The sequence below is a fragment of the Pogona vitticeps genome, chromosome 11 (genome assembly GCF_051106095.1).
Source record: "Pogona vitticeps strain Pit_001003342236 chromosome 11, PviZW2.1, whole genome shotgun sequence".
Classification (NCBI taxonomy): Eukaryota; Metazoa; Chordata; class Lepidosauria; order Squamata; family Agamidae; genus Pogona; species Pogona vitticeps.
The window spans coordinates 8,534,578-8,561,020 of NC_135793.1; the positions used below are offsets into that span (position 1 = coordinate 8,534,578).

The window sequence follows — 26,443 nt, forward strand, 5'->3', positions numbered from 1 at the left end:
TTTGCTAAACACCACGCCCCCTAGATGGGCGCGGCTTATCAGAGCCAATGACTTGCCTGCTTTCTTCCGAAGACCCCGCCTACCTTATTTTAATCTATTGACGTCAGAAATCCGGACTGCTACCTATATTCAGGTAGCGGAGATGGAGTGGCGCCCCGCCCTCCATGAACTTTTCGACTGACGGCGAGACGGACCAATGAGACGCCAGGACACGATCTTAAGAGGCGGGCCTGGAGTGTGAGCGAGCCAATGGGAAATGAAGTCTATTTTCTCTTTAAAAAAAAGAGGAAGGCAGAGTTTTCCTTTTGTAAGGTACCCTCAGGTGAATCCCCTACGGTCACTGGAAGAGGAAGGGCCGGCCGCTTCCAGGGAACCTGTGCTCCTTTCTCCTCGCCTCAGAATCCCCCTGAAGAAGGAGGAGAGAGAGAAAAAAATAATCCCCCGGCGCCGCTGAGCCTCGCCCTCTTTCCCTCTCCCCGCCTGGATGTGAAGGAAAGGCCGCTCAGCCTATCAAGCCGCTCCCTTGTGGGTTAAGGCGGCGCTTAAAACACAGGCTGGCCAATAAGAAGCCAGGCTCCTCCCGCCCTCAGCGCTGCTCTGTGGAGAAAGCGAGGGGAAAAAAAAAGGCCTCGGGCGAGACCCCGGCCTCGGCGAGAGGCAGGTGAGCGGCAGCAGAGGCCAGCCGGCGAGGACGACGACGACAGGGGCGGGATGGAGCGGAAGGAAAGACCCTCCCAGGAGCCACCTTCTTGAACCAGGGTGTGTATGTGGGGGGCGGCACCCTCGCCCTCCCCAAACGGTTTCCCTCGAGGGAGGGGCGCGCGCGCGCGAGGAGAGAGACCTTCCCTCCCTCCTTCCTTCTCCTCAGCGGGGGTGGTGCATGAGCGTACGAACCCCTCCGAACCGCTCCCCTTCTCCTTCCCAACACCCTCGCCCCATGCTGCCGGGTGCCTTCCTCGAGCGGAGGTTCCACTTCTTCGTTTCTCCTCTCTCTCTCTCTCCCCCCCCGTCCTTTCTGGTGCACGTGAGAATCCGAAACACGCGTGTCAGGTGCGCCTGATTTCCGTGTGTGTGTTGGGAGGGGGTGATCCTTTCGGGGTGGGGTGAGATGGGGCGCAAGGTCAAGGAGCGCCCCGCGAGAAACAATAGGCGGCAGCCGCGCTTGGCTGAGGCGAGGGCTTGGCAGCCATCGGGTTGTCAAAAAAGGGTGTGTGTGTGTGTTGGGGGGGGGTTGCGAGGTATGGCTGTCTTTTATTATAAGACTTCCTTATTGATATTGTTGTTAAGGAGCGGGAAATGGGTTCGACCGGGAGGCATCAGGGAGGAGCGGCCGCGGGAGGGATGATGAAAAAGAGGTCTTCATCTTATAATCGCATGCCTTTAAATGACAATAATCGGCCACGTAGCAATTGTTCTTGTTTGACTGCTCTTATTTTATTTGCCTGGGTAGAAATGTAAACATCAAGCAGTCCGTGTGGGAGAGAGGCGAAGGGACGGATCTTAAATCTGGCAATTGAACCAAAATAAACAAAGCAGGCCTCTTGGGCGGGTGCCTTTTTTTAAAATCAGAAAGAAAGGCAGGGACTCTCAAGTGTGTTCACATATGTGGATGCCAGGACGAGTGATAGATTGCTTTCCTGCTTCCATCCGTAAACATGCCACCTGCTCCCCCAGGAGGAGAAAAAAGAAGCAAATGGCACATGATGAGAATCTCCTGCTTGCTCTGACTGAAGCAGCCCTCTCAGGATTTTTTACTCTTTGTAATAAACATGCTTTAGGGGGAGTGGCAGAAATTGGATGGTGGTTTTCTTGAATGGCTGCTGATGAGGCTGCAAAAGGTGGTGGTAATACTGTTTTTATAAATCGTTTTCTGACTTGACAACACTTGAGTTATTTCTGAGCCTTTTGACCAGAGTCCTGGGGAGGTCTCTTTCATTTCCACTACAACAATGGACTAGTTTTCATGTTACGTTGTTAGATCTACTCAAAGGAACTTTAGACGATAACAAAGGAAAATGGGAAAAGCTGGCTTTAATTTTAGCAGCTGTCGGTTCTTCTGTAGAGGTTGGGCGGGGTTTATCGTTCTGGAATAAAACACTGAGAATTTTTTTTATTTGTTTTGATAGAAGGTCTGGGTTTGGTCCTGGGGCTTCTTGCTACAGAGTTCTGTGCCCTGTAGGATGCAGACTGTTAATATCATCAAAGATGTGTATTTTGTTCTGGAAATCTATATGGCACTGTATGATGGTTTCAGAGATACAAGGCATATAACTTATTATTTCCTTTTCTCTGTCTAGTTCACATTAACATGCCATTTGAAGCAGTCTTCATGCTGCTTTAGTGTTCAGAGCCTGCATGTTATTTATACTTGCCGGAGAGCTTTTCCACAGGAATGTTGACATGTACCTTCAGATCCTCACAGGTTATACTCCTTCAGGTTGCCACACCAAGGGAAGCCAGAAAACTTCCACCAGAAATCGAGCCGCCTTGGCTGTGGCACCAGCCCTTTAAAATGAGCTTCCAGTTGAGCTGTGCCTGGCTCCCTCCCTCTCAACCTTTAAGAGGTTGCTTAAGACAATGCTCTTCACAGAGGCTTTCCTCGCATGAATTAACCACTTTGTGCTGCCTGTCCGATTATGGTTTGATGCTCTAGGGCTGTTTCTCTTATGATGTTTAGACTTGATTTGATTAGTGTGCTGTCATTTATTTTTGTTACTGTATTTGTTTTTATTTGTCTGTTAACTGCCCAGAGTAGTGTCTGTCGCTTATCAGCAGTATAAAAGTTTAATAAATAAATAAGTAAATAAATAACTTGGTGAAGGAGAAGAATCATAAGGAATACAATCACCGACAGATGTGTCTTGGGGCCCTTTAATAGCATTTGACAAAAGTCAGATGCTGATTAACTGCAAAGCACTAGTGCTACATAGATTTTCCTGCCATTGGAGGTTATGACACATCATATTGTTTGCTTCCTGTTGGGCAAGCATGGTGCTTTTGTCACTCATGAAGGTGATACGTAGTGAGTGGTTAAAACTACTAGGATGTGGGTGTGCCAAGAAGGATATGTCGCATGTCATTATAGCTGGGGTATTTTTTTTTAAATGTAGCTCTAATTTAGTAGCTGTTCTAATTGATTTTTCTGTTTCTTATCTCTCCAGGGGTTGAGGCTGGATTTCTGAGGATGGTGTGTGCATCTTGGTGGCTTGTGTGGAGACTGGCCATTGCTCACCTACCGTGTCTTCTGTGAAGATTGCAGCCATGTCTGTGATGATAGCAAGGAAGAAGGTGACGCGGAAATGGGAGAAGCTGCCGGGAAGGAATACATTTTGCTGCGATGGGCGCATCATGATGGCCCGACAAAAAGGCATCTTCTATCTGACCCTTTTCCTCATTGTAGGAACGTGTGCCCTCTTTTTTGCTTTTGAGTAAGTTCACTGTGATTTTTTTAAAAAAACTTGTTTGTGGGGATGTTTCCAAGCATGGGGTTACTTGGTTGTTGGATCTCCAGTTCATATTCTAAATGGGTTGGAATGGATGTTTTTGTTCTTGTAGAGATCTTGAGGCTTTTAGAGAGTCTGTAGAGATGAGCATTTGCCCTGAGTGGTAATTTTGCCTCTTCTGGATGATTTGGTGAAATATGTTTCCTTTCTGGAATGCCATTGTCTTCAGAAACGTAGATTTGGTGTCTGCTGTTGTAGGGATGAAAGGAAGCAGTGATTGGTTTCAGTAATTTAATCCTGGAAAGTATTTTTGATGTTGTGCCTATAATACTTAATTTCATATTCAGTCAGTTTTTAAATTTTGACACAAACTCGGTCATCCTGTCAATTTTACACAGTGCCATTTTGCCTCAGTCTCATGTGAGGTGTGAAGGATTGAAACACTTTGGAATTTACAGGGTCCTGTTCTAAAGTGGAATGTTTGCCCATGACTGTGATTGACAGAAAGGATATGAGGTCGGTCTTAGAGGTATGCAGTTCTTGTTATGGAACAATCATGAATTGCTATTAATTGGATCTTTCGCTTCACACACAGTATGAGTCACATTTGCAAAAGATATTCTGATTGTTATGGGCTATAAACTAGAAAATAGTGTAATAAAAGATGGCACTACAGTTTGCTTTCTGCCAGTTATGCTTACTGCATCATTTCTGAGAACTGTTGGCTTGCTCTTGAAATGAATTGTTCATTTAGCGAGTGGACTGTTTGGCAACACAGCTGTTCTGAAGCTCATCCACTCATCTCAGTGAACCTTGTACCCAGTTGCTTACTCAGGGCAGTGGTACCTTGCTGAAAGTTGAAATTAGGATTGCCGCTTTGGAATTTTGCTTTATAGTGTTACAGTTTAAATGTTGGTGGTACAGTATATACAAAAAGCGCTTTGAGTTAGTGAGGCTGGAAGTTAGTTTCTTCTCTTCATGTAAATGCACATGAAGATGTCTAACTTTAATATTAATGTTTTACTTAGTTGGTATGAAGTCTGTCTAGGAGATGTTTAATACCTTATTTCAGGAGAGGACAGCATCTGAGTCGATCATCTATACACAGATTTAGAAAGCACTTCATATCATTAGCAAGCTTGTTCTAAATTGGAGCTTAAACTTGGCCCATTGTACTTTCTGTTCTGAATGAGCTCTCTAAAGCCACTCCTACAGTATGTTCATGTGTGCGTTTATTTGAAAGTTTGACTGCTTTATTATGATAAATAAATCATTGTAGAAGAAGTGGTTAACATGGACCCATGGTGTAGATTATAACCATGTGGTTTCATAACATATATGTCTAAAAAGCTATACTATATGCATGATGCTGTCAGTCAATAATCCTGGATCTTTGGTGGCCCAAGTTACCTTTCTGCATTCCTTTATTGGCCTGTGTTACCTCAAGTATATAATGGGCTCCTTAGGGCATTCATGAGGGTGACATTCATGAGGGTAATTGAATGATTCATCTGGCTTCTACTCAGTAGCTGTTGAGCAAAACTGGTTTCTGTATTTGCAGCTTTCTTCCTGCCAGCTCACCTTGTGCTCAGGCAGCTGCTATAAAGTGAGGTGGATGAATTGGTCTGTGTTTGCATTTCTGATGTGTTGATTTTCAAAATCTGTTAGCTTAACAGCTTGCTTTGACAGTAGTTCAAAATGTAGTATAAACAAGATTGACACAAGTATCCTCAAAAACGTACCTGTGAAAATAATGCTTCAGCTTTGAGGTATAGTGTAGATTTTGTTATTAAATATTACAGTGGTTATAGACTGCTTTCCCCATAAGCAGATGCAGGAATACAGACAGTTTTCTTCCTGTTTCCCCTAATCCTCACAGCAGTCTGTTATGTCAAGGTAAGAGATGGTGACCTGCTCAGGATCACTTGGTGAGCCTCCTGGCTGGGCAAGGACTGGAATGTGGGTTTCCTGAGTCGTATTCAGACATTTTATTTAAAATTCACAACAATTTTGTTACACTATCTTTAAAATACAGTGAAAAGTGGTTCTCCAGTCCTGAGCTAGGAGTGACAGTTGTCAGACCTGGCAAAATAACAATGAGCTAGAATATATTGTGATAAAAGAGAAGGTATATAGGACCCCTAATTTTCTCATTGAGGTGATACTTATCTCAGTTTTCTAATAGGTGTTTGGTGTGTGAAGGGTAAATTCCTGGTTGAACATTATCAACATTTTTCAAGCTGGTAACACATTTTTTGTGTGTGGATTGGTTTTCAATAGTCCAGGAATAACCTTGTATATGTGATTATGTAGAAGGCAGTCATTCATTTGATGCTTCCCTTTTGTGTATTCTGCTGCTCCTTGTCATCTGTTCTACACCATTACCTGGAAAGTAAAAAAGAGTGGGCTTGCTTTTCTGTTTTCCATCCAGACATTCAAAACAGAATTATGCTGGTTACTGCAGCACTGCCTATGTACACACACCAGACATTTTGCCTTAAAGGGCTAGTAATTCTTGAAATTGATAAAACAGAATGCAACCTCATGCCATATGTGTATTTGCCTAGTTGGTGATTCAAGAGTCTTAAAAACATTTGCTGGTGTATGAAAGAATATGCTGAAAAGGGGGCTTCTGATAGCACAACAGAAAAATGATTAAGAGGTGATTGTGTGTATAGTCTCCCTCTTTTTCTTTTTTGATATTATAAACTTCATAGTTGTGGAATCGGAGACCTCCAAGCCTTCCTTTTTTCTCTTCCACTTGTCCTTTGGTTACTCCTTGAAAAGCGGCTCTTGTTTGTTAGTTCAAGGTCTGTTCTCTCTTCCACTCTCTAACACCGTTGGTTTCCTATTGCACTTCTCAAAGCAGCCTATTCTGTTCTGATCACCTGTAGTATAGGGGAGTGTTTCTAAATAGGGAAACAGAAATTTGAATCCTGTTGCCCCTTGATACTTGTATTTGCCCAAAGCACTGATGAATAAAATCTTGGCAGGCACTTCTTTACAGAGATACAACAGTTGAGGTAAGAACATGACATTGTGAAGGAGAAACTCAAGAGCTAGTGTACATAGTTATTTAGCAACTGAGTGTTGATTTTGTTATAGCTATCTAACTTATGGGTGAGGGGTAGTATGATAGTGACTCTTCTTCTGGTGGAAACAAATTAAAAATGAAAAACAATATGAGCTTTATTCCCAATTTAAGTGGAGTTATGAATAAAATTCTAGAATGTTCAATGCCTGAGCCTTGCTTCTAAAAAAACCAAAGTAATGCCAACAGATTGGTGGAAATCTTAGCAAGATTCATTCAAGGTGTTGTTGAAGGATTCTTTGGGTAGAGTGGTCTTTACTGAATGTTCTCCTAATCACAGTTATATTGTGTTTGCAGACAGTATTTAGAATTGAACTGGGGCTAGAGATCCATGAAAGAGGTCATTTTTAGTCAAATATTAAATTTGTCTGTAAAAAGCAATTTCTTGGAGAGTGGTGCATTTTTTGATGTCTGTTCTCCTGACAAACAAGAGCAATGGGATGTAAGACTTATTTACCTGCAATATTTGAATGCCTCCCCATAATTTAAAGGTCTCCAGGCAGTTTAGGGTAAATAGGTATACACTTAGGTATTTCCTGACCTTTGGTTTTGGACTTCATCCCTCAGACCCTTTAAATAAGATGGTCATGAATTGTGGGAGGTGAAATCCAAAATATTGGGAGAATTAATGTTTGATGATGATTTAGATATAAAAATGAATATCAAAACAAAAGCAGCTAAAATACAACAAAAAAGAAAACATGTAGCAACATCAGATTTAAAAGATAAGAGTTTAAAGCAGTGAGGCCAGAGAAAGTGAGTTATTTAAAAAGTCTGGGTGAACAGGAAGGTTTTTCATCTGCCACCATCATGCAGGTGTGGCATCTCTCTGGAAAGCTTTTCCTTAACTGGAACTGTTGAGAAAGTCTTCTCTCTACTAATATTTCTCAGTGGAACACTTAAGAATAGGGCCTCTGGCAAAGACCTTATGGTGAAGCAAAGGTGGCCTTTCAAGGTAACCTACTCTCAGGGCTTAAAATATTTAAATTGTTACATTAAATTAGCCCAGAAATGAATTTTGATGAAACATAGGTATATTATGGTCAAACTGTCCATTAGGGATCTGATCTGGAAGCTGTGTTTTAGATTAGAGCAGTTTGTGCTTAAAAGACATTCTTCGATCTGGGTTCGATCTTACAACGGCTGGTCTTTGACCTTGCAGCACAGAGACCTCTGTGGTTTAACCCGCAGTACCACCACGTCCCTAAAAGACACTGAGATCATCTCAGTAGGAACGTAACTAGAGCGTGGGTAATTGTGATCAACCTATCTCTGTCCAAGAGAGGAGCTAAAGTAGTAGCTGAAGCTGCTATGAGGCACAAAGTTCTCCTTGGCCTCTAAGGACCAACATGTACCTCTTTATAGCAAATCTGATATTTTAGAGCAGTGGGGAGACTACCAGAAAATGGATGGTGGCAGTGGGGGCTCAGAACTGCCTATCATCTCTGAACTACTTTTCTTTAAACATTTTCTAAATTTAAAAAGGTTACTTTTGCCTTCTAGTGGCCCCAAAGAGGGGAGTGCTAGTGGGGCAAATTTTGGTAAAATTATCCCCCTGCTTTCTAGAGGGCACAGAGGGATTTTTCTGGGCAAAACATTTAAAAAAGTTTAGTTGGTGAGGCCAGACGTGCTGATGGCTTGTGTGGCCCCATGGGACAGTCTTTGCCCACCCTCTCTTCGAGAAGTACAATCTTATCTAGAACAAGCTGGATGCTGTTCACTTCAGTCAATGAACAATCAACTGGCCATATGTTTTTGTCTAGATTTAGGCTGTTCATTCTTGTCTAGTCCATTACCAGGCTTAAGACACTGGTGATACAATCTTCCAGAACAATTTCTGGAACAATTCTATTGTCCTATCTGATTTAACATGCTTATATAAAGCTTTTAAATGTCCCAACAGCCCCTTGGTATTTGAATGATAACATTTGATAAGGAAGAATAATAAAACACACTTAACATGCTTTAATATTTCGAAGCAAACACATAGCTTTATGTCAAAATTATTTGTGTTAGAGAATATCATTCATTTTTTTGAAATAAATTTTCCCTTAATCACTTTTAATTTTAATGAGAAAACTGAAAACTGTTTGCACACTAACTCTGGCTAACTACACCTAGTTTGCCTGATATGCTGAGGTTGTCCACTCATCTTCTTCTTCCAAAAGAATTTAACTTTCTTTCATGGAAATCACTGGGCTACTTCAGTTTCACCATTACTGTATTTTTAATTGCTCTACTATGGTAAGGTAAAGGTTCCCCTTGACAATTTTTTTGTCCAGTAGTGTTCGACTCTAGGGGGCGGTGCTCGTCCCCGTTTCCAAGCCATAGAGCCAGCGTTTTGTCCGAAGATAATCTTCCATGGTCACATGGCCAGTGCGACTTAGACACTGAACGCTGTTACCTTCCCACTGAGGTGGTCCCTATTTATCTACTTGCATTTGCATGCTTTCGAACCGCTAGGTTGGCGGGAGCTGGGACAAGCGACGGGCTCTCACTAAGTCGCGTGGATTCGCTCTTACAACTGCTAGTCTTCTGACCCTGCAGCACAGGCTTCTGCGGTTTAGCCCGCAGCGCCACCGCATCCCTTTAGATGGTATTACCTGCCTAATTTTGTTTTGGCACCCATTCTTTGTTACAGATGCATTTCATTTCATTCACAAATGTGCATTTTTAAGAAATGGAAATTTTACTATGAGTACAGTAACTTGAAGAAAAAAGCTGTTTGGCCTTTGTCTATAATCCAAATACAAGAGTGCGTGATACACTTTAGATAACTAAAATATCACCAACGGAACCTAGCCTTCAATTCTTGCAGGAATCTTCATTAACATTTCAGAACTGAGAGCCGTGCAGAAGAAAGTTCCAAAACTCTTGGCTTGATACATATGCCAGGTTCCTCTCTTTAAAGCACAGGGTGGATAAAAATCAGTGATTTAAAAAAATCTAATTTAAATCGCAGTTTAAACAAAAAAAGTCAATTTTTTAAAATGTAAACTCTGATTTAAATCAAATCCACCATGTTAAAGCAGGTTGCAAAATGAGGGCTGTAGAGCCAGTTCAGAGGTTGCAAGTTTCAGATTTTCCCCTCTGAGGATGTAGCGTAGAATGTCCTTCCCAATCTTGTTAGACAAAGATCTGCTAGTCAAACTGCGGTGGTGAGCAGCCTTGAGTGATTGGCAGCTTTATGTCTAACAAGTTTGGGAGAAACATTCTAATCTGCATCCTTGGGTGTGAAATGTGAAACTTGCCACCTCTGAACTGGCTCTGCATGCCCCCCCCCCCTTTTGGAACTTGATTTTTGGAACCTGTTTTAAACAGAAGAACCTGGCATGTAGATCGAGCCATGATTTTTGGAACTGTGTTTCTACAGCACCAGTCTGACTCCTGCAGTCGTCTAACGCTGGCTTCTGTTTGAGATATTTTAATGGTCAGATAAATGTATTGCCTACTCTTGTCTTCAGTGTGGAAGATTAAGCATACGGAAGTTTTCTGCCTCAGTAGTGGTTCAGAATGGCCATAGCCATTCCGATGCAAAAGAGGAATATAGCTAGGTGTCATTTTCTTGGTAGTGACACTTCAGAGCAAATCTCTGTAGGATTCTTCAATAATTTCATGTAGATATTAAACAGAACGAGCAGATAAGTTGGAACCTGGTGATTTTAATGAGTCAAGCAATAATTCTTCAATCGCACCTTCTCAAAATGGTTGTTCAAATTGGGGCAGTTTGCCACAAAACTGTACCTCCCATCTCTCGTCCAGACAGCCTGTTCAAAAGGATGCATAGCTGATGGTAGCAGAAGCTGCTTAAAGGTTGAGGAGAACCAGCCAGCTTGCACTTACCCTGTCTTTCCTTCGAGGGAAGGAACCCAGGCAGTTTCTGATCCGAAACAAGGGCTGGAAGTTGATGAAATGGATCCAGATGAGCTATCTCCTTTAAGACTGATTGGAGTCCCCAGTGAGCTTACAGAGGAAGAAAATGTAGGCTGCAAGCCTATAAACAGTTAATATTCCAGCAGACCAAGATAGGTTTGTTTGGTAGTAATTGAATTATGGTTTCACTTAAAGATGATGAGACCACTCTCGGGTATTAAAAACCTCTCAGAGCCAGGTGGACATTCCCTTCCTGCCAGCTTTAATAAGCCAGAGGGGAAAGTCAAGCGTACAAGGGTCCGTCAAGCACCACCTTCTCATATTCCAGCTAAAAGTCACCTGATAAAGCTGTAGCAAACAGTATTCTGTATACCCCACTCATTTTTAGTGAAATACTCTTGGATTTCAGTTTAGGCAATTTAGCATTTGCTGTTTTCTTGAGGATTGGCTTTAGGAACCAAATTAACATTTGGCAAATAAATTGCCATTTGGTGAATGGATTGGCAGAATAAATAATTCTTGCCGTCACTAATGGCTTTGCTTTAATTGCAAAGTCCAAATTTTAATGGTTTTACCCTTAAGTGTCTTCAAATGCGTCTGTGGCTCCAAGTATTCTATTATGTTTTCATAAGGCCCAAGCTTTGCTGAAGATGATGCAATGGAGAGAACAAGCTCGCTCTCTCTTTTTTTAAATTATTATTTTACTTTATTTCAACTTCTATACTGCCCTGTTAGTGTTACCACTCTCTAGCTAGTTCACAATATACAATAAAAATCGTTTATAAATCCAACCTGGAAGTAATTAGGCGCTCCTCGGTGGTAAAACCAGGTCTTGAGGCTCTCCACGTGTGGATCGGGGCCAGGGACGGTATTGGGATCTTGCTGGGTTACCGTGCTCCCCGCGACCCAGCCACTTCCCTACCGGAGCTGGTGGACTTTGTCTCCGCGGCACTGCTGGGCTCCCCGAGATTATTGGTCTTGGGGGACTTCAACGTGCATGCGGGGGCAGAGCCCGCTGGACCAGCTCTTGAGTTCTTGGAGACCATGGCCTTCTTGAACATGTCCCAACATGTCAACGGCCCTACGCACGTGGGCGGCCATACATTAGATTTGGTTTTTTCCACCAATGGGAGTGAGAGTGGACCGATGGTGACTGACCTTGAGTCGGTCCCCTTGTCATGGTCGGATCACCACCTAATAAAATGCTTCCTCAAGATGGCCCTCCCCCCTCGCAGGGAGCAGGGATCTATTGTCATGGTCCGCCCTCGAAGGCTACTGGATCCGATTGGATTCCAGGATGCCATGAGAGGGGTTACGGCTGACCTGGCTGGCGCTCCTGTCGAGGCCCTGGTTGACGGCTGGCTCACCGCCGCGACTAGTGCCATTGACACGATCGCACCTAAACGCCCTCTCCGCCGCAGAGATCGCCCGGCGCCCTGGTTTAACCAGGATCTTCGGGTGTCGAAGCGGGTCAGGAGACGGCTGGAGCGCAAATGGAGAAAGGACCCAACGGTTTTCAATCGTATAGCTGTTAAGGTCGCAACTAACCTTTACCAGTCTAAGGTAAAGGCTGCCAGTAGAACTTACCTCGCTAACCGGATAAGTGAGGCATCCAACCAGCAGGCGGAACTATTCCGTATAGTACGTGACCTATCCGGAGTTGGCCCGGGAGATAGGCCTCCCCCTAGTCTTACCCCGGACCAATTTGCAGCATTTTTTAAATCCAAAGTGGAGGCCATCCGCCGGGATCTCGCTCCTTTTTTGAATACAGTGAGTCAAGTTGGGATGTCCAGCGCTCCGTCTTGCCCGGTGTCTTTTGACTCTTTTCAGCCTGTATCGCCCGACACTGTGGCCAGGACGCTTGATCGCTGTCGTGCCACCACCTCCTCTTTGGACCCCTGCCCGGCCTGGCTAATCAAGGCAGCCAGGCCCTCAACAACGGAATGGGCTACTGTAATAATTAATGGGTCTTTCCTTGAGGGTAGATTTCCCTCTGCCCTCAAGGAAACACTCATTAGGCCCATAAGAAAGAAACCCAGTTTGGCGGCGGACGAAATTGGTAACTATAGGCCCGTCGCCAATGTTTCTTTCTTAAGCAAGGTAGTCGAGAGGGTGGTGGCCGATCAGCTCCAGGCGTTCCTGGATGAAACAGATGCCCTGGATCCATTCCAGTCAGGCTTCAGGCCGCGCCATGGGACAGAAACGGCATTGGTCGCCCTGTGTGATGACTTATTGAGGGAGGCCGACAGGGGCAAAGTGTCTCTGTTGGTACTCCTCGATATCTCAGCGGCCTTTGATACCATTGACCATGGTATCCTCCTGGGGAGGCTCGCCGAGTTGGGGATAGGTGGCCGGGCCTTTGCTTGGCTCCGTTCCTTCTTGGAGGACCGTCCCCAGAGAGTACAGCTTGGGGAGAATGTTTCGGCCCCGTGGTGCCTTAATTGTGGGGTCCCACAGGGGTCGATCATCTCCCCAATGCTGTTTAATATCTACATGAGGCCGCTGGGAGGGGTCATCAGGAGGTGTGGAGTGCAGTGCCATCAATATGCGGATGACACACAGCTCTACATCTCCTTTTTTCCAACTGCAGGAGATGCCGTTCTGTCCCTTCAGCGTTGCCTGGAGGCTGTACAGGAATGGATGCAGGAGAACGGGCTGAGGCTGAACCCGGACAAGACAGAGGTACTGAGGGTGGGCGCCCCCACACCTGGGGACATGGGAAACTCCCTCATTTTTGGGGGGGTGACCCTGCCCGCCAGGGATGGGGTCCGTAGCTTGGGTGTCCATCTTGACCCGGCGCTCACCATGGAGACCCAGGTGGCGTCCGTGGTCCGTTCCGCTTTTTTCCATCTCAGGCGGATAGCCCAGCTGCGGCCCTACCTTGATGTGGGGTCTCTCACCACTCTGGTGCATGCGCTTGTAGTCTCGAGATTAGACCACTGTAATGCGCTCTACATGGGGCTACCTTTGAGATTGCTGCGGAAACTACAGGTGGTGCAGAATGCGGCGGCCAGACTACTCAGTGGGCTGAGAAGATACCAACATATCTCCCCCACTCTGGCCGCATTGCATTGGCTGCCAATCCGATTCCGCATTGATTTCAAAGTGTTAACGCTTACTTACAAAGCCCTAAACGGTTTAGGACCTCGATACTTGGCGGAACGCCTTCTCCCATCTAGATCTACCCGTGTCACTCGCGCGAGCCAGGAGATAAGGCTGAGGAGCCTAACGCCGAGAGAGGCCCGAAAGGAAAAGACCAGAATCCGGGCCTTCTCGGCGGTGGCTCCTCGCCTTTGGAACAACTTGCCCCCTGAGATTCGCGCGGCTTCCTCGCTGGGCATTTTTAAGAAACAACTAAAAACATTGATGTATAGGCGGGCCTTCCCAACAGAAAACCCTTGACGATCTTTTTTCTTATTCTGTTCTTTATTATTATTATTTTTTAATTTAAGTTTCTGCTGTAAAGTTTTAAAATTACATTGTTGTTTTTACTGTAAGCCGCCTAGAGTGGTCTAATATGATCAGATAAGCGGGATAGAAATAAAATAAATAAATAAATAAATAAATAAATAAATAAAAACATATGTAATGAGTACAATAAACATGCAGTAAAGTACAATGGCTAAAACAACAAACCTACTTGTAAATAGAAATACACAAATGAAAACTCATTTGAACATCTCAATAGTGTACAATGTTCAAACTAGTACAAGGCAGCCTTATATGATTTTGTCTTAATTAGCTTCCTAAAAACAGAAGAATAGTGCCTGGCAGACCTCTGCAAGGAGCTTGTTTCAGAGGAAAAAGGGGCCATGACCAAGGAAGCTCGGTTCCTAATGTTGGCTTTTTTTGTCTCCTTGGATGTTATAATTCTTAACATCAAGGACTGCGAGTAGTGTGTGGGATAGGTAGCTGTTTTGTAAAAGAGATGTTCCACCAGATCTCTTATGCGTATCTATCACTGCCATGGAGTAGTCACAGTAGTGGCGTCCCACTTGTGTGTGATCTCTCTTGAATTTTCTTCAGCACTGCTTCTGCTATCACTGCTTTATTCTTTTCAGCAACAGTGTGTACCAAAGACTTGCAGGAAATTGGCTTGGGACAACAGGGTTCTTGGGAGAAATTGTGTCAACCACCAAATTCTTTTTTCTGTTCTAAAGAGCAGGTAGGGCTTTGACAGGAACGCAGCCGTACCAGCTGGAAAACTGTATTTCTATTTGGCATGCATTCCTAGATTTGGTGTGTATTGCTCTTGTCATTTGTCAGTTTGACTTTGCCCTGAGCAAGGTGCAGTCATGCTGCATGTCATTGACTTCTGAGCCATCTGTACTTAATGCTCTTATTCTTTCAGGCAAGGTGCACCCAGATAAGTGAAAAACTGATGCAGAAAATTAGTGCTGTGGATGGGTGTCTTTCCTGGGAGGAGGAGGGAAAACCACGATGTGTTAAATTTCATTTTAGTGGAAAAATGCTTACTTGGGCCACGTAGCCCTAGTGAACAAAGCCGTGACCACTTGGAGTCTGGTCAGCTTGCATCCTTCCTGCTGCAGCACTTGTCTGCCTCATGTAGCTGAAGTTGGAAGAGACCATTGAGTTGGTGGGTGTTTTTTCTTTCTGCTGTCAAAGCTACAGCTCAGAACTTGGCCTATCTGCTCACACGTTTTTCTGGTTTTAAATTTCTCCTGGCCCTTCGTGCAATTGTGTGGAGAGAGGGGGAGCCCTACGGGATCTCCATAGCATGGCTCCATTTTACATTTCTGAAAGGCAAAGGCTAGAAATGCAGGCCTCCTAACAGGGCGGTGGAATAGCAACACAGAGAAGTAGAGCAGGAGATGAATGATCATTCCCAACATTACGTATTATTTATAAGACTTTGCAAGTGAGTGTGCTGTTTATTGCTCACTGAGCGTTACTTCAGAGTTGAATTGTGCTGCAGCCTCACTGCTCCCAGCGATGTTTTGCGCTCCACTGCAAGTACGATGCGAACGCATCTAGAGGTAGTTGCTTCCAAGTCATGTGCTCTGTAATTTTCTTATAACCCTTTCAATCTTGTCTGTTGCCACAACAGTGATGCCTGCTTGCTGTTTTTGCCAGTGCTGTCTAGCTGGGTGGTGCTTAAAGTTTTCAGGGAGAGCTGGAACATGCTTAAGTCAGCTATACTAATAACTCTTGAATATAGAGGACCAATATCAAAGTTTGAGACAGTAAGATACATGTTGAAGACAGCCCATGGGCCACTAAGAATCACAGACTTTTGTTGATTAGCATGTAATATTACATTTTTCGCTCAGGTCAGGTCTCCTTCACCAGATGGGATAATATTGTCAAGGGACACATACTGTATGCCCATCTGGATATGTGTGTCTTTTCTGACAAGCGATAATAGGTAGCAGGCTATTTTTACACTTCACAGCAAAATCAGCAGTCCCTATTTCAAGGTGGTAAAGATAAGAAGACCTTTCTCTTTAGGCAAGCTTTCCCTCAGTGACTGGTTGTTGTGCCTTACTGCTTTGTATATGGTTATGGTGTTGCTTTTGTTTACTGATTCTTGGTTTGGTATTTGATTCTTTTTAGTTATTTGTATGCTTACTGTTATTAGCTAAATATTGTCTTCTAATTATGTAAGCTGCATTTTGTCCCTTTTAAGGAGAAAGGCGGGGTAAAATATTTTAAATAAATGAAATAAACAGAGCCAACTTGTAAGTATAGCCAGATGGATATCCAAATCTGTGGTATGTTTCACTAAAAAGAAGTCTTGCCAGAGCACCGAGCTTTTGCATCAGGTTTATATCTCTAGAAGGGGTTTTTCCTCGCCTTGTCATATATTTCCACTAAAAATCTTGTTGTAATTCAAAGAGTAACATGTTTTATTTAGCATCACCTTTCATGGACTCTAGCCCACGTCATCAGAGGCGTGCTGATGCATTTCCACTCTGTATGGCTAAATGTGGTGCCTTCCATTGTAGACATTCCCAGAAGGCAGCTGCATCATTACCTGTTTCAGAAAAGGAAAAAAAAGAGTCTTGAACAGGGATGAGGACTTGCGTTGTGGGACTCACTGTCAAGTCCAACTTAAGTTGCACCGGTGACTCGACTGTTTTTTTTTTTTTCCAAATGAGTCAGACTTTACTTGTGACTCCGAACCCACCCACCCCTCCCTTTTTCTTCTGGGGGAAAAAAACTTGTTTTTAATAGGAAATTGGATTTGGGACTTGGTACCAAGGACTCAGATTTGGGACTTGGACCCAACGATTTGCCAACGTCCTTGGTCTTGAGATAACCACCTTGTAAGATTCCATGCCAGATAAAACCTGTTAAAGCTTAAGGAAGTGGCTTGTAGTTCACTAAATACCAGCTAACGCCTGTTAGTTCTTAAAATGCACAAGAGTCTGTTTTTGTTGCAACAAACACACACGTCTATCCCAGAAATCATTTATTCCATTAATGGTGAAAGTGCTGTTTATATCTGAAAACAGCTGTCTGCCAAAGTTCGTGATGCAGCCAAATCAAAATGCCCCTGCATTTAGTTAATGAGATGATCTCAAAGGTTGGGGACAGGCTTTCTAACAGAGGAATATGGTTGTTAAACTCGCTGACTAGGAATGTGGATGTGACGTGGCGTGTGGGTTACTGCACTGTAGAGATGGGCACAAACTCCTGGTATGTCAGTTCATATCCCCACTGAACACCTGATTTGCGATTTGGCACCCTGCCCCCCTCCAGCGGGCGCCCATGCAGCTGAATAGGCGCCTGCCTGGTGCAGAGGCAGGGTGCTGAACCATGGTTAGGCTGCTGATGAACCACCAAACCAACAGTTCATGCCTGGCTCTACTGCAGAGTGCTTTACTGTCAGCTGTGTGTTCATGTCAGGATTCTGAAGAACTCCCTATAAAGGACAAAGATCATGACCTGTTCTTTGGTAGCTCTGTTTAAGCTGTGCTGCTGTTTAGCTAAGTGACTGTCCTGTTTGCCGTACATTTTTGTCACTCAGATCTCCATTCTCCTCATTTTTTTTAAGACTATAGACAGAAATCGTCCTTGTCCATTCTACCTGGTAGTTTTGAGGGGAATGTCAATTCAGGTGGTAGGTGCAGCTGCCCCCACCCTTGCTAGTAAGATGGTGTTTCTATTTCTAAAAGATTAGTTTTAGTCAGTCAGGAAGAGCATTACAGATGTGTATGTGTGTAGTGGATCTTTTGTGCCTGGATTTTCCCTCCCTCCCCTGTAGAAATCTACATGCAGAATAAGAATGTTCAAAATTTATACATATATATTCATATTTCATTCTGATTTCCAGATACAGAATTTGGGAGTATTTACATAGCAAAGCAGTTGTGAAATTGAGCAGTGGCATTTTCTGCTAGGCATTAATTTTTTTGTTTGTCTGTCTTATTTCACAGACGCCTTTCTCCTGATAAGGAGATTCAAAGTATGTGTTAGGGGACTAGTTCAGTACAGGAGTGAATGAAAAAGAGGAAACAAGATGGGGAAGAGATTATAGCAACACATGGATTTCTTGAATAGTGCTCCACAGGGGAGGTTGTTCTTTCCTGGCACCACCAGGAAAGTCCGCAGAGCAACTGTTGGTGTGCCATTTCCTGCTCTTGCAGCAGGGGAGGGGTTGCTTTAGCTGGCAGCTCATGACAGGATTGATCATCTACTTTCGGTTTTTTTGTGCTTGATGTCGGATGCTGCTGTTCCTGTTTTCCTCACACCTTGGTGTGCAGTTTATCTCCCCCGCCCATCACAATGATTTTGGGTTTGTGTGCAGCAATATTGTTGAAGTGAAGTTAAGTAGACATGGTAGTGGGACGTGTCTCCCTTTCCTCCCCCCTCCTTTTTTTTTAAACCCCTGGGCAGTAGTCTGAAGGCACAGGATCCAGCGGCCTTTCTGCAGCTGAGCAGGCCTGGGCTTGAGTCCTTCGCCTACAGAAGATCTCAGGTTCAACCCTTGTTGTCTGTAGATACAGCTGGGGAAGACTCTGGTTTGAAACCCAACAGAGCCTCCAAAAGCAGCGAAGCTGGGGAACTGGTAGCCCTCTAAATGTGGTTGGGGACTCCATTTTGCCACATCTCATGTCCCGTGATGAGTGGTTATGGGAGTGATTGTTTGTCACCTTCTGGATGATTGCAGGTTTAGGGAACAGGAGTCTGACCCTATGTAACCCAGCACCTTATAATCTTGGAACTTGTATATCCTCTAGGATGTAATGTGGAAAAACGGTGGGATGTAAGCAAAATCAGTGTCGTTAAAATCTCAGCTGGTAGTTGGAAGTGGGTGTTGATAGCTCGCAGAGAAAGGTAGCATGCCTTCTTTCCCCCTCACACCTCTGGAGCACTGGACAAGAATAGTGATGTGGGACCTGACCTGTGTACGTTGCTGTCTGTAAGGTAATGCTGCAAAGCTAGGAAAGAGCCCAGCACGTTTGTTTGCCATAAATATATTATAATTGAGACTTGCATCAAACATTGACCAGGTATGAAAATATTGGGTAGATGAATACTTTGTTATCAGTGCTGTGCCTTTAAAAGACTGTTGTTTGATCTCAGTGCTCCCCGGGGATAAACATGTCTCAACATAATTTTTTAACAGTAGCCATATGAGAGGACCAGAATTGTACTTGCTTACAGATTTTGTTCAAGAATTTTTAGGCTTGTCTTAGCAACCAGTGCTAGAATTGAAAAATGGACTTTAAAAAAAACAAGCAGACATAAGTTTTTGAAAAAGTTTTTAGTGTGCAAAATTATGTGGCAAAGACTTCCAAGCCTCCCATAATGAGATTTTGGAAATCCATGGTATTTGGTTTATGCAGTTGTGATTATTTTGATTTGTGTGTTGTATGCTATCAAGTCAGAACTTACAGTGACCCTAATAGGGTTTTCAAGATAAGTTTAGGGACTGTTTTTATCAGTTCCATCCACCGCCCCGTGGGTTTCTGTGGCTGAGCAGTGTCTCAAAACCAGGTCACTTGAGTTTTAGTTCATTGCTTTATCTAGTATACCACACTGGCTTAGGGTTTTATTATTCCTGTCCCCATGGCTTGGAACATCAAGGGGGAGAGGCATTCAGAAGGAGACATTTCAAAACAATGACCCTTTTTAAATTCTTCATGAAGTCTGTTTCAGCACACAGCAGGCTTGTCTCTCTAACTGCAGTCCCTGTGGGCTTCTCTTTTGTTATAGGTGTCGCTATCTTGCTGTCCATCTCTCCCCAGCCATTCCTGTCTTTGCGGTCATCCTCTTCCTGTTTGCGATGGCTACTCTCCTGCGGACAAGCTTCAGTGATCCAGGGGTCATCCCACGAGCCCTGCCAGATGAGGCCGCTTTCATTGAAATGGAAATTGGTAAGTGGGCAGTAGCTTCTTCAGGCCTTTGCAATCCTAGATCTGCTCAAGCAGCCTGTGGATGTGGTGTGCTCTCCTCCACTGCTTCTGGGTGACTGTGTATGTGTGTATGTATTTATTCTTGGGAACAGTGAAGACTTTCTGCCCAAAGAGATAAAAGCATTGTTATGAACACATGGCTTCCATTTTCAGAGGCAACCAATGGAACTGTGCCTCCAGGTCAGCGGCCACCCCCACGCATTAAGAACTTCCAGATCAATAACCAGATAGTGAAATTGAAGTACTGCTATACCTGCAAGATCTTCCGTCCACCCCGTGCCTCACACTGCAGCATCTGTGACAACTGTGTGGGTGAGTGATGGGGCTGGAGTTCAGAACCCTGTAATGTCTGTGTTTGCAGCTGGAAAATAAAATTTGTAATGGGGTTCTTCTATTAGGCAGTGACAGAAGCCATGAAGTTTCCTGCCATGGATCATTAAATCCTGTTGTCATGGCACAGGCAAGGGGCTGGCGGATAGTAAATCTTTGCCCCTTCAGCTGAAATTTTGCCAGACATGGTCCTCTCTTTACCTGGAAAGGCTCGCAACCTGTGGGCTTTTTTTCCCCTTGGTTTTTTTTTTTTTGTGGGGGTTGTGTGTGAGATGAAAGGTATGATTCTCAGTTCCTAATTTGGTGTCTAGAAAGTAGTCAAATAGTCAAAAGTATGTTATGTGCAACCTCTACACAGCACATTTAAGGCAGTCCTTCCTGAAAGTAGAGCGTCAGCAGTTGCGTTTATGGCCATGACTGATTCAGATGAAAGAGGCATTGCCCCAGCACTGATCTTTCTCTCCTGTCACCCAGATAACAATGCAATAACATAAATAGTTATATGGTTTATAAAAATATGCAAAAATAAGTTCCCCACTTGCCCCCGGCAACAGAAAGTGACATCTTATGATGTCTTGGAGGGGCTGTTCCACAAGGCCAGATGTATAGGAATGGAAGGGAAAACTTGTTGTTTGATACCTCTTCTCCCTCAAAATTGTGTGTGTGAATCCATTTCCTAGGTAGGCTAGAGGGTGGACTCATAATACATGTCTGACATGTTAGTGGAGTTCTGATACACTTATGTTGGCCTCTGGTTAGAACTGAGCAGCCAGCACAGAAGTAGGTAGCTGATTTTCCCGTCTCTCTCATGCTTGCAGAGCGATTTGATCATCATTGCCCCTGGGTGGGGAACTGTGTGGGGAAGAGGAACTACCGTTACTTCTACCTCTTCATCCTTTCCTTGTCTCTTCTCACCATCTACATCTTCTCCTTCAACATTGTCTACGTGGCCCTGAGTGAGTTCCAGCTGGGGGGAGGGGGAGGGAGAAGGACCCTGTTGTATAAGAGCAAGTAGGCATCCGAGGGGTGGGGGGTGACAGTGGTGGAAAAGTGCTGCTGCTCTGGTTTATTTATTTATTTAATTGAATTTCTACCCTGCCCATCTAGACCAAAGGTTGATGACCTGTAAACTAATTACCTTTCTCCTGTCACCCAGAATCTCTGAAGATTGGCTTTCTGAATACTCTGAAGGAAACCCCTGGGACATATCCTTTCCATTTTAACTGCAGCTTCTTTTAATCTACCTGTCTCAGTCAGGAAATGGGAAAGACTGTCTCCTCCTTTAATGGAGGGGCAGCAGGGTAGGATGTCTGTAGTGTGGGGAGAGACTAAGCAGTCCGCAGTGCATGTCATATTCCTTAACTTAGCTGCTCACGGCTCTGGAGGTTTTGATCTGTTTCTTCACACTTTGGTCTGTGGTGGGTTTGACTGGCTTCCACACATTCTTGGTAGCACTGAACCAGACAACTAATGAAGATGTAAGTGGTAATATGAAGATACGCACACTCTGTGGACTCTAATGTAACTAATTTCCCTCCTGCCAAATACGCTCACTGTGAATGCACTCTGCTGGGAACACTACTTAGAGATTCCCATGACAATCTTGAGTTTTGCTGTCTCCCTAGGCAGGAATGGTTCTGTTTTCAGTTCCCTTGTGTGGACTCAAACCCATCAGGTCTTTCTCTAGTAGACCTAGTAAGTTTTATTCTAATTATATAGTACATAGTTTCTGTTTTTAAAAACCTTCTGCTCTTTGAATGGAATGCATTTGTGGTGAGGAGAAGGTGTACTTCTGGCTTCTTCACATATGTTTGCCATTTCAGAGGTTCTCTTTTCCCACTTCCTAGAGCATTTTTTTTTTTTGGGGGGGGGGGGAGACAGGACCTTTGATAAATGGCATATTTCTGGGAAGCAATTTACTAGGCAAACCAAAGCTCAGCCTGTATGTTCATTCAAGCAACAGCTTTTGTTAGGTTGTTAAAAATAAAGAGGCCTTGGCTGGGATACCAGTATTTATAGGAGCAAAACTGTTCTGGGAGTAAGGAAGTGATTCTGTGAAGACCAAAGTAATTAGAAAAGCAACAGGTGCCTGGTGCAAAGCGAAATACGGCTGTGGAAACCATTTTCTAAAAACTGTAACATGGTGGATGTTTTTCATTGTTTTTCTGCATGTCATTATACAGTGGTGCCTCGCTTAACGAGCACTTCGTTTAATGGGAATCTGCATTGCGATTATTTAAATGGTAAAAAATCGCTTTGCGATGATCGGTAAGCTGTTTCGCTTACCGATTTTCACATAGCGATGTTTTTAGAACAGCTGATCGGCGGTTCTAAAATGGCCACTGGGTAAATAAAATGGCCGCCCGCTGTGTTTTTGCCCGGATTCCTCGCTTACCGGGCAGCGAAAATGGCCGCCGTATGGAGGATTTTCGCTTTAAGGTGAGTTTTTTGCCCAAAGGAACACATTAAACGGGTTTTAATGCATTCCTATGGACTTTTTTTCCGCATAGTGATGAATCCGTATAGCGACGATTTTTGCTGCATGGATTATCATCGCTAAGCGGGGCACCATTGTGCAGCGCATTGCTGCCCTGGCTCAAGGTTCTTTGGGGGGGGGGGGGCTCCTGTCTCTTCTTGTTCTTTCAGATCAAGGGGTCCTGGACTGGGAAGAACCGTGTGCAAAATCCGTATAGCCACGGCAACATTGTGAAGAACTGCTGTGAGGTTCTGTGTGGACCTCTGCCTCCCAGGTAGCAATCTATTCTAAACCCGGATGTCACACTGCATGTCTAAAATAGGGCTGAGCATCGCAGGGGAGGGAGCTTCAGTGGAAAGTCCCTTGTTTGCATTTAAGGTATTTTCAGCATCTTCTAGGATGGGACAAACTTACTTTCACAGACTAGCATCTCCGTTATATTGCCTCTTTTCCCTACCCAGCCTTGCTTCTAATGAGGTTGTAAAGAGATAAGACGCAGACTTTGCTGGGCCAGCCCTAGGTAGCTCTTCCCAACAGAAGGGGTTCTTTGAGGTTGTTGCTCCCCCCCCTTCAAACTGCCCCCTCCCTTTTCCTTACAGTGTGCTGGACAGACGGGGCATCGTGCAGCAGGAAAGTGCTAATCAAGATAGCACTCTTGGGTCCGAGTCGAGAACGCAAGAGAAAAGCACAGGAGAAGCTAGTGCCCAGGAAGCCAGTGGTGCCTCAGAGGGTGGCAGTGCCTTTCCAGAGGAGAGTTTGGTAAATATGATAAGATGCCATCATTTTTGTAGCATGATTCATGTGTGCCTTCTCCCTCGCCCCCAATCAGCACTAGTTCTGTCTCTTTCTAGTGGCCAAGGGTCAAGTGAAGTGGTTGGGGACTTCTCTAGGGAATGGCTTCTATAACGCCATGTGCAAACTCCCAAGGAAATAGGAAGTGGTGGCTTTTCTTTAGCGGTCTTCTGTTGGGACAGTGTTGTGAGTCATCCTTCCTTCTCTTCTTTTTTTTTTTTCTCGCCCATGTCAGCAGCCTGTGCCAACATGCAAGGTGCCACTGGAGAAGGTGCCGCTCCCTCCTGCTGCTGCAGAACTGTCTGTTCCATCCCTGGATCATGAGCAGACAACACATTAGCCTCCAAAGTGGCCACGGACACTCTTTCTGCTCAGCTTACCCCTGTGAAGCTGCAGAGTTGACAAGGAGGGGCAGGGACAGCCGGCTGGACAGCAGCAACCTCAAGGTGTTCTCTCCCGTTGTTTGTTCACCAGTGGTTGTGACTCGTGTCTGCCAATGGAGGGATGCCAGCACTCCCCTTCTCATGGATGCTGCGCACCCACGATGCTGCCGAGGGACTCTTCTGTTCAAGAGGCAATCGCTGCTGCTGGCTGGGGCAGGCCCTCTTTGCCTGCCTTTAGTCTCAAACACTACAAAGTGTGAGCCTCTGTGGCCCAGCCCCAACATCCCTGAGGTGTGCTGGGAAGAAGAAGACAGAGCTGGGGACCATGTTCTGTGCCATCTTCTACCTGTGATTGCAGTGTTGTGTATTTGCCTGAAGTTGGTGGCCAGTGGAGCAAATTGCTAATGGAGCCACGGCCAACTAGCTTTATATGTAGTATCCTTCCTAAATGTTCCCTGTCAAACCGTGCCATATGGCAGCTTGGAACCCCAAGCAGTCCATAATCATAAAATAACCAGCCAGGAGAGCACTGATCCTTCTTGGTCCCAGGCCCCTTTCATCTTCATATTGAAACTTTACAGTGTAGTATCATTTCCTACTTGGCCTCACTTCCGGCTCTTACATCTTCCTGCCTCCCCAGTCTTCTTTCTGCAGCATTAATGCTTGAATTGGGCATAGTGATGTCTGGTTTGCCCTTTTTCAGTAACAGTTCTGTTGGGACAGCTGGGGATTGAGGCCACAAGGGAGCAGAAAACCTGAGAGGACTTGACTGGAAAGGTGATTGGTGCATAGGTCTCGGAGCCAGGCAGCCATTGGGTGACTTTTGTGTGATTCCGAAATATTGTTGTATTCTGAGCTCACTGCTGAGTGATGCGATGGATATTATTTGCCTGTATAGTAACTGGTGTTTCTAGCCCATTTTGTCTCTCCCAGGCCCCTCCATGTAAAAGAGTGGAGAGAAGCTGTCAAAGAATAAGACTGACAGGGGAACTGTGGCTGCCATGAATGAAGGGGCCCTGACATTGTTGGGGGCAGCTGACCTGTGGCGTTTGGACAGAGTCTTCATTCATAGAACTCGCCTGCACATCTGCAGAAGTCTATGTCTTATGACTCTATTGTAATTGTGCCAATCAGATTAAGGTTGGAGAGTATATATATACTTAATGCTCCCCTGTAAAAACAAATACCCCGCACATAGAAAATGTCTGCATGGAGAAGAAGAGTAGCTAAAATCCTTCTCCCTGTAATGTTTTCTTCATGTAGGGAACTCTTCTTTGGTGCACAAAGCTGGGGTGCATTAAGAAAATACTTCTTACACCATGCCGAGCCAACATGTGTTTTCCTGTCACAGTGTCAGACGTATGATAAGTGCAACAGTTTGTCCTCACTTGAAGGGGGATTAAAAATGGCTAACATTTTCTCCCTCGCCTTCAACCTTTCCTGCCTCCTTGGGTATATAGATAACCAGAGAAAGAAGAGAAGGTGGGGAGAAAAAGTAAGAATTCCCCCCCTCCCCGCTATCTTGACCAGGTTTGGATGTATGAAGTCGTTGTATCCTTGGTTGTCCTGCATTTGCCAAATCGCTCTGTGGGCTGCAGGGGCTTTGGGAGATTCTGGCAAGGTACCTGTTGTTTATTTTTGGAGTAGCCAAATGTCCTGACTAAATTTATGCTCTCTTCTTCAGCAGAGGTGGGATGGGGGCCAGTATCCTATTGAGCTTCCGCTGAGTACACCGTCATGCCAGCACTCTCTTATGCTTTGCTGTGGATAGTAGCACGTGGGGTTGTACCACTTGCACACTTGTTACCATTGCACAAGCAGTGATCTTCATGAAAAAGAGGCTCCGTCCTCCGCTGGCACAACGGCAACATTTGCACATGCAGCCTGATCCTGCATCACGTACGCTGGCAGACGTTTCTGCACAGCAGAGCTCGGTAGGATGCTAGCCAGCTCGGTGTTCTTGAGCACATCCTCTTTGCTTGACTAGAATGCCCGTTTCCCCCCTTGTCACTCGGTCTGTGTGGCTTCTTTCTTTCCAACTGCACACAACGGGAGGCAGGAACAGGAAAACACGCCTCTGACACTCCTTGCCGGTGTTGCAACCTTTCTCCCCGGGACAAGGTTGAAAACTACTGCCACACTCACTGTCAATCAACTCTCAACAGCATTGCAACCATCTTGTCTGGGTTGTCTTTTCTAATGTACTGTGTCAAATGGCCCTGGGGAGCAGGATGATCCTGGTTGCCTGGAGGCTTCAGTGTTCCCCTCTGATCTCAACAATGAAGGCATTGGAATTTGTTTGGAGTGTCGTGTTTGTTGCCTTTACTAAACTCTTGTTCTCAGCATTGGGCTCATACCACAGCTAGGCCTTTTTTCTCTCCTACTTCTACATGTGGTTCAGTGTTTCCTTGAACTGCCTGCTTTGCGGTAAAACAAAAGATCGTTTACCTACTTGAGGTATAGATTTTCCAGGGCATTGCCCTTTCAGTACGAACAGAAACCAAACCAAAGGCCATCAGTTGTGTCATATCAGCAAAATGGCAGGGATATGCACTGCTGGCTGTGATCAGGCTTTGTTTACAGCATCTCCTCCTTGTGATTTGGTATATTATTAAAACCTGCGTGACAAAATTGGGGTGAAGGATTCATCACACCCTTAAAACTAGCAGATA

General features: G+C 44.7%; 1 protein-coding gene across 4 annotated transcripts; it reads left to right on the forward strand.

Moving 5' to 3' along the window:
* The first annotated feature begins 39 nt into the window (after positions 1–39).
* On the forward strand, positions 40–26,069 carry ZDHHC9 (zDHHC palmitoyltransferase 9). Of its 4 annotated transcripts, none has more exons than XM_072981305.2 (10): positions 40–759; positions 3,162–3,428; positions 19,591–19,751; positions 19,944–20,102; positions 20,939–21,076; positions 21,277–21,323; positions 21,494–21,598; positions 22,767–22,870; positions 23,196–23,355; positions 23,624–26,069. In XM_072981305.2, exons 2-10 carry the CDS (start codon positions 3,262–3,264, stop codon positions 23,726–23,728), a joined length of 1,146 nt encoding a protein of 381 aa, XP_072837406.1. In that variant the 5' UTR covers positions 40–759; positions 3,162–3,261; the 3' UTR covers positions 23,729–26,069. The 4 variants fall into 4 exon arrangements, with proteins under 4 accessions (XP_072837406.1, XP_072837408.1, XP_072837409.1 ...); XM_072981307.2 differs by having other exon boundaries at positions 23,627–26,069; XM_072981306.2 differs by lacking the exon at positions 40–759 and adding an exon at positions 852–1,050.
* Positions 26,070–26,443: the final 374 nt, after the last annotated feature.

Excerpts from the sequence above, each read along its gene's own strand:
- ZDHHC9 (XM_072981305.2), top strand. The coding sequence starts at position 3,262 with ATGTCTGTGATGATAGCAAGGAAGAAGGTGACGCGGAAATGGGAGAAG. Across the intron at positions 3,429-19,590 it reads GCCCTCTTTTTTGCTTTTGA|GTGTCGCTATCTTGCTGTCC; the intron begins GTAAGTTCACTG and ends CTTTTGTTATAG. Across the intron at positions 23,356-23,623 it reads CCTTTCCAGAGGAGAGTTTG|CAGCCTGTGCCAACATGCAA; the intron begins GTAAATATGATA and ends CGCCCATGTCAG.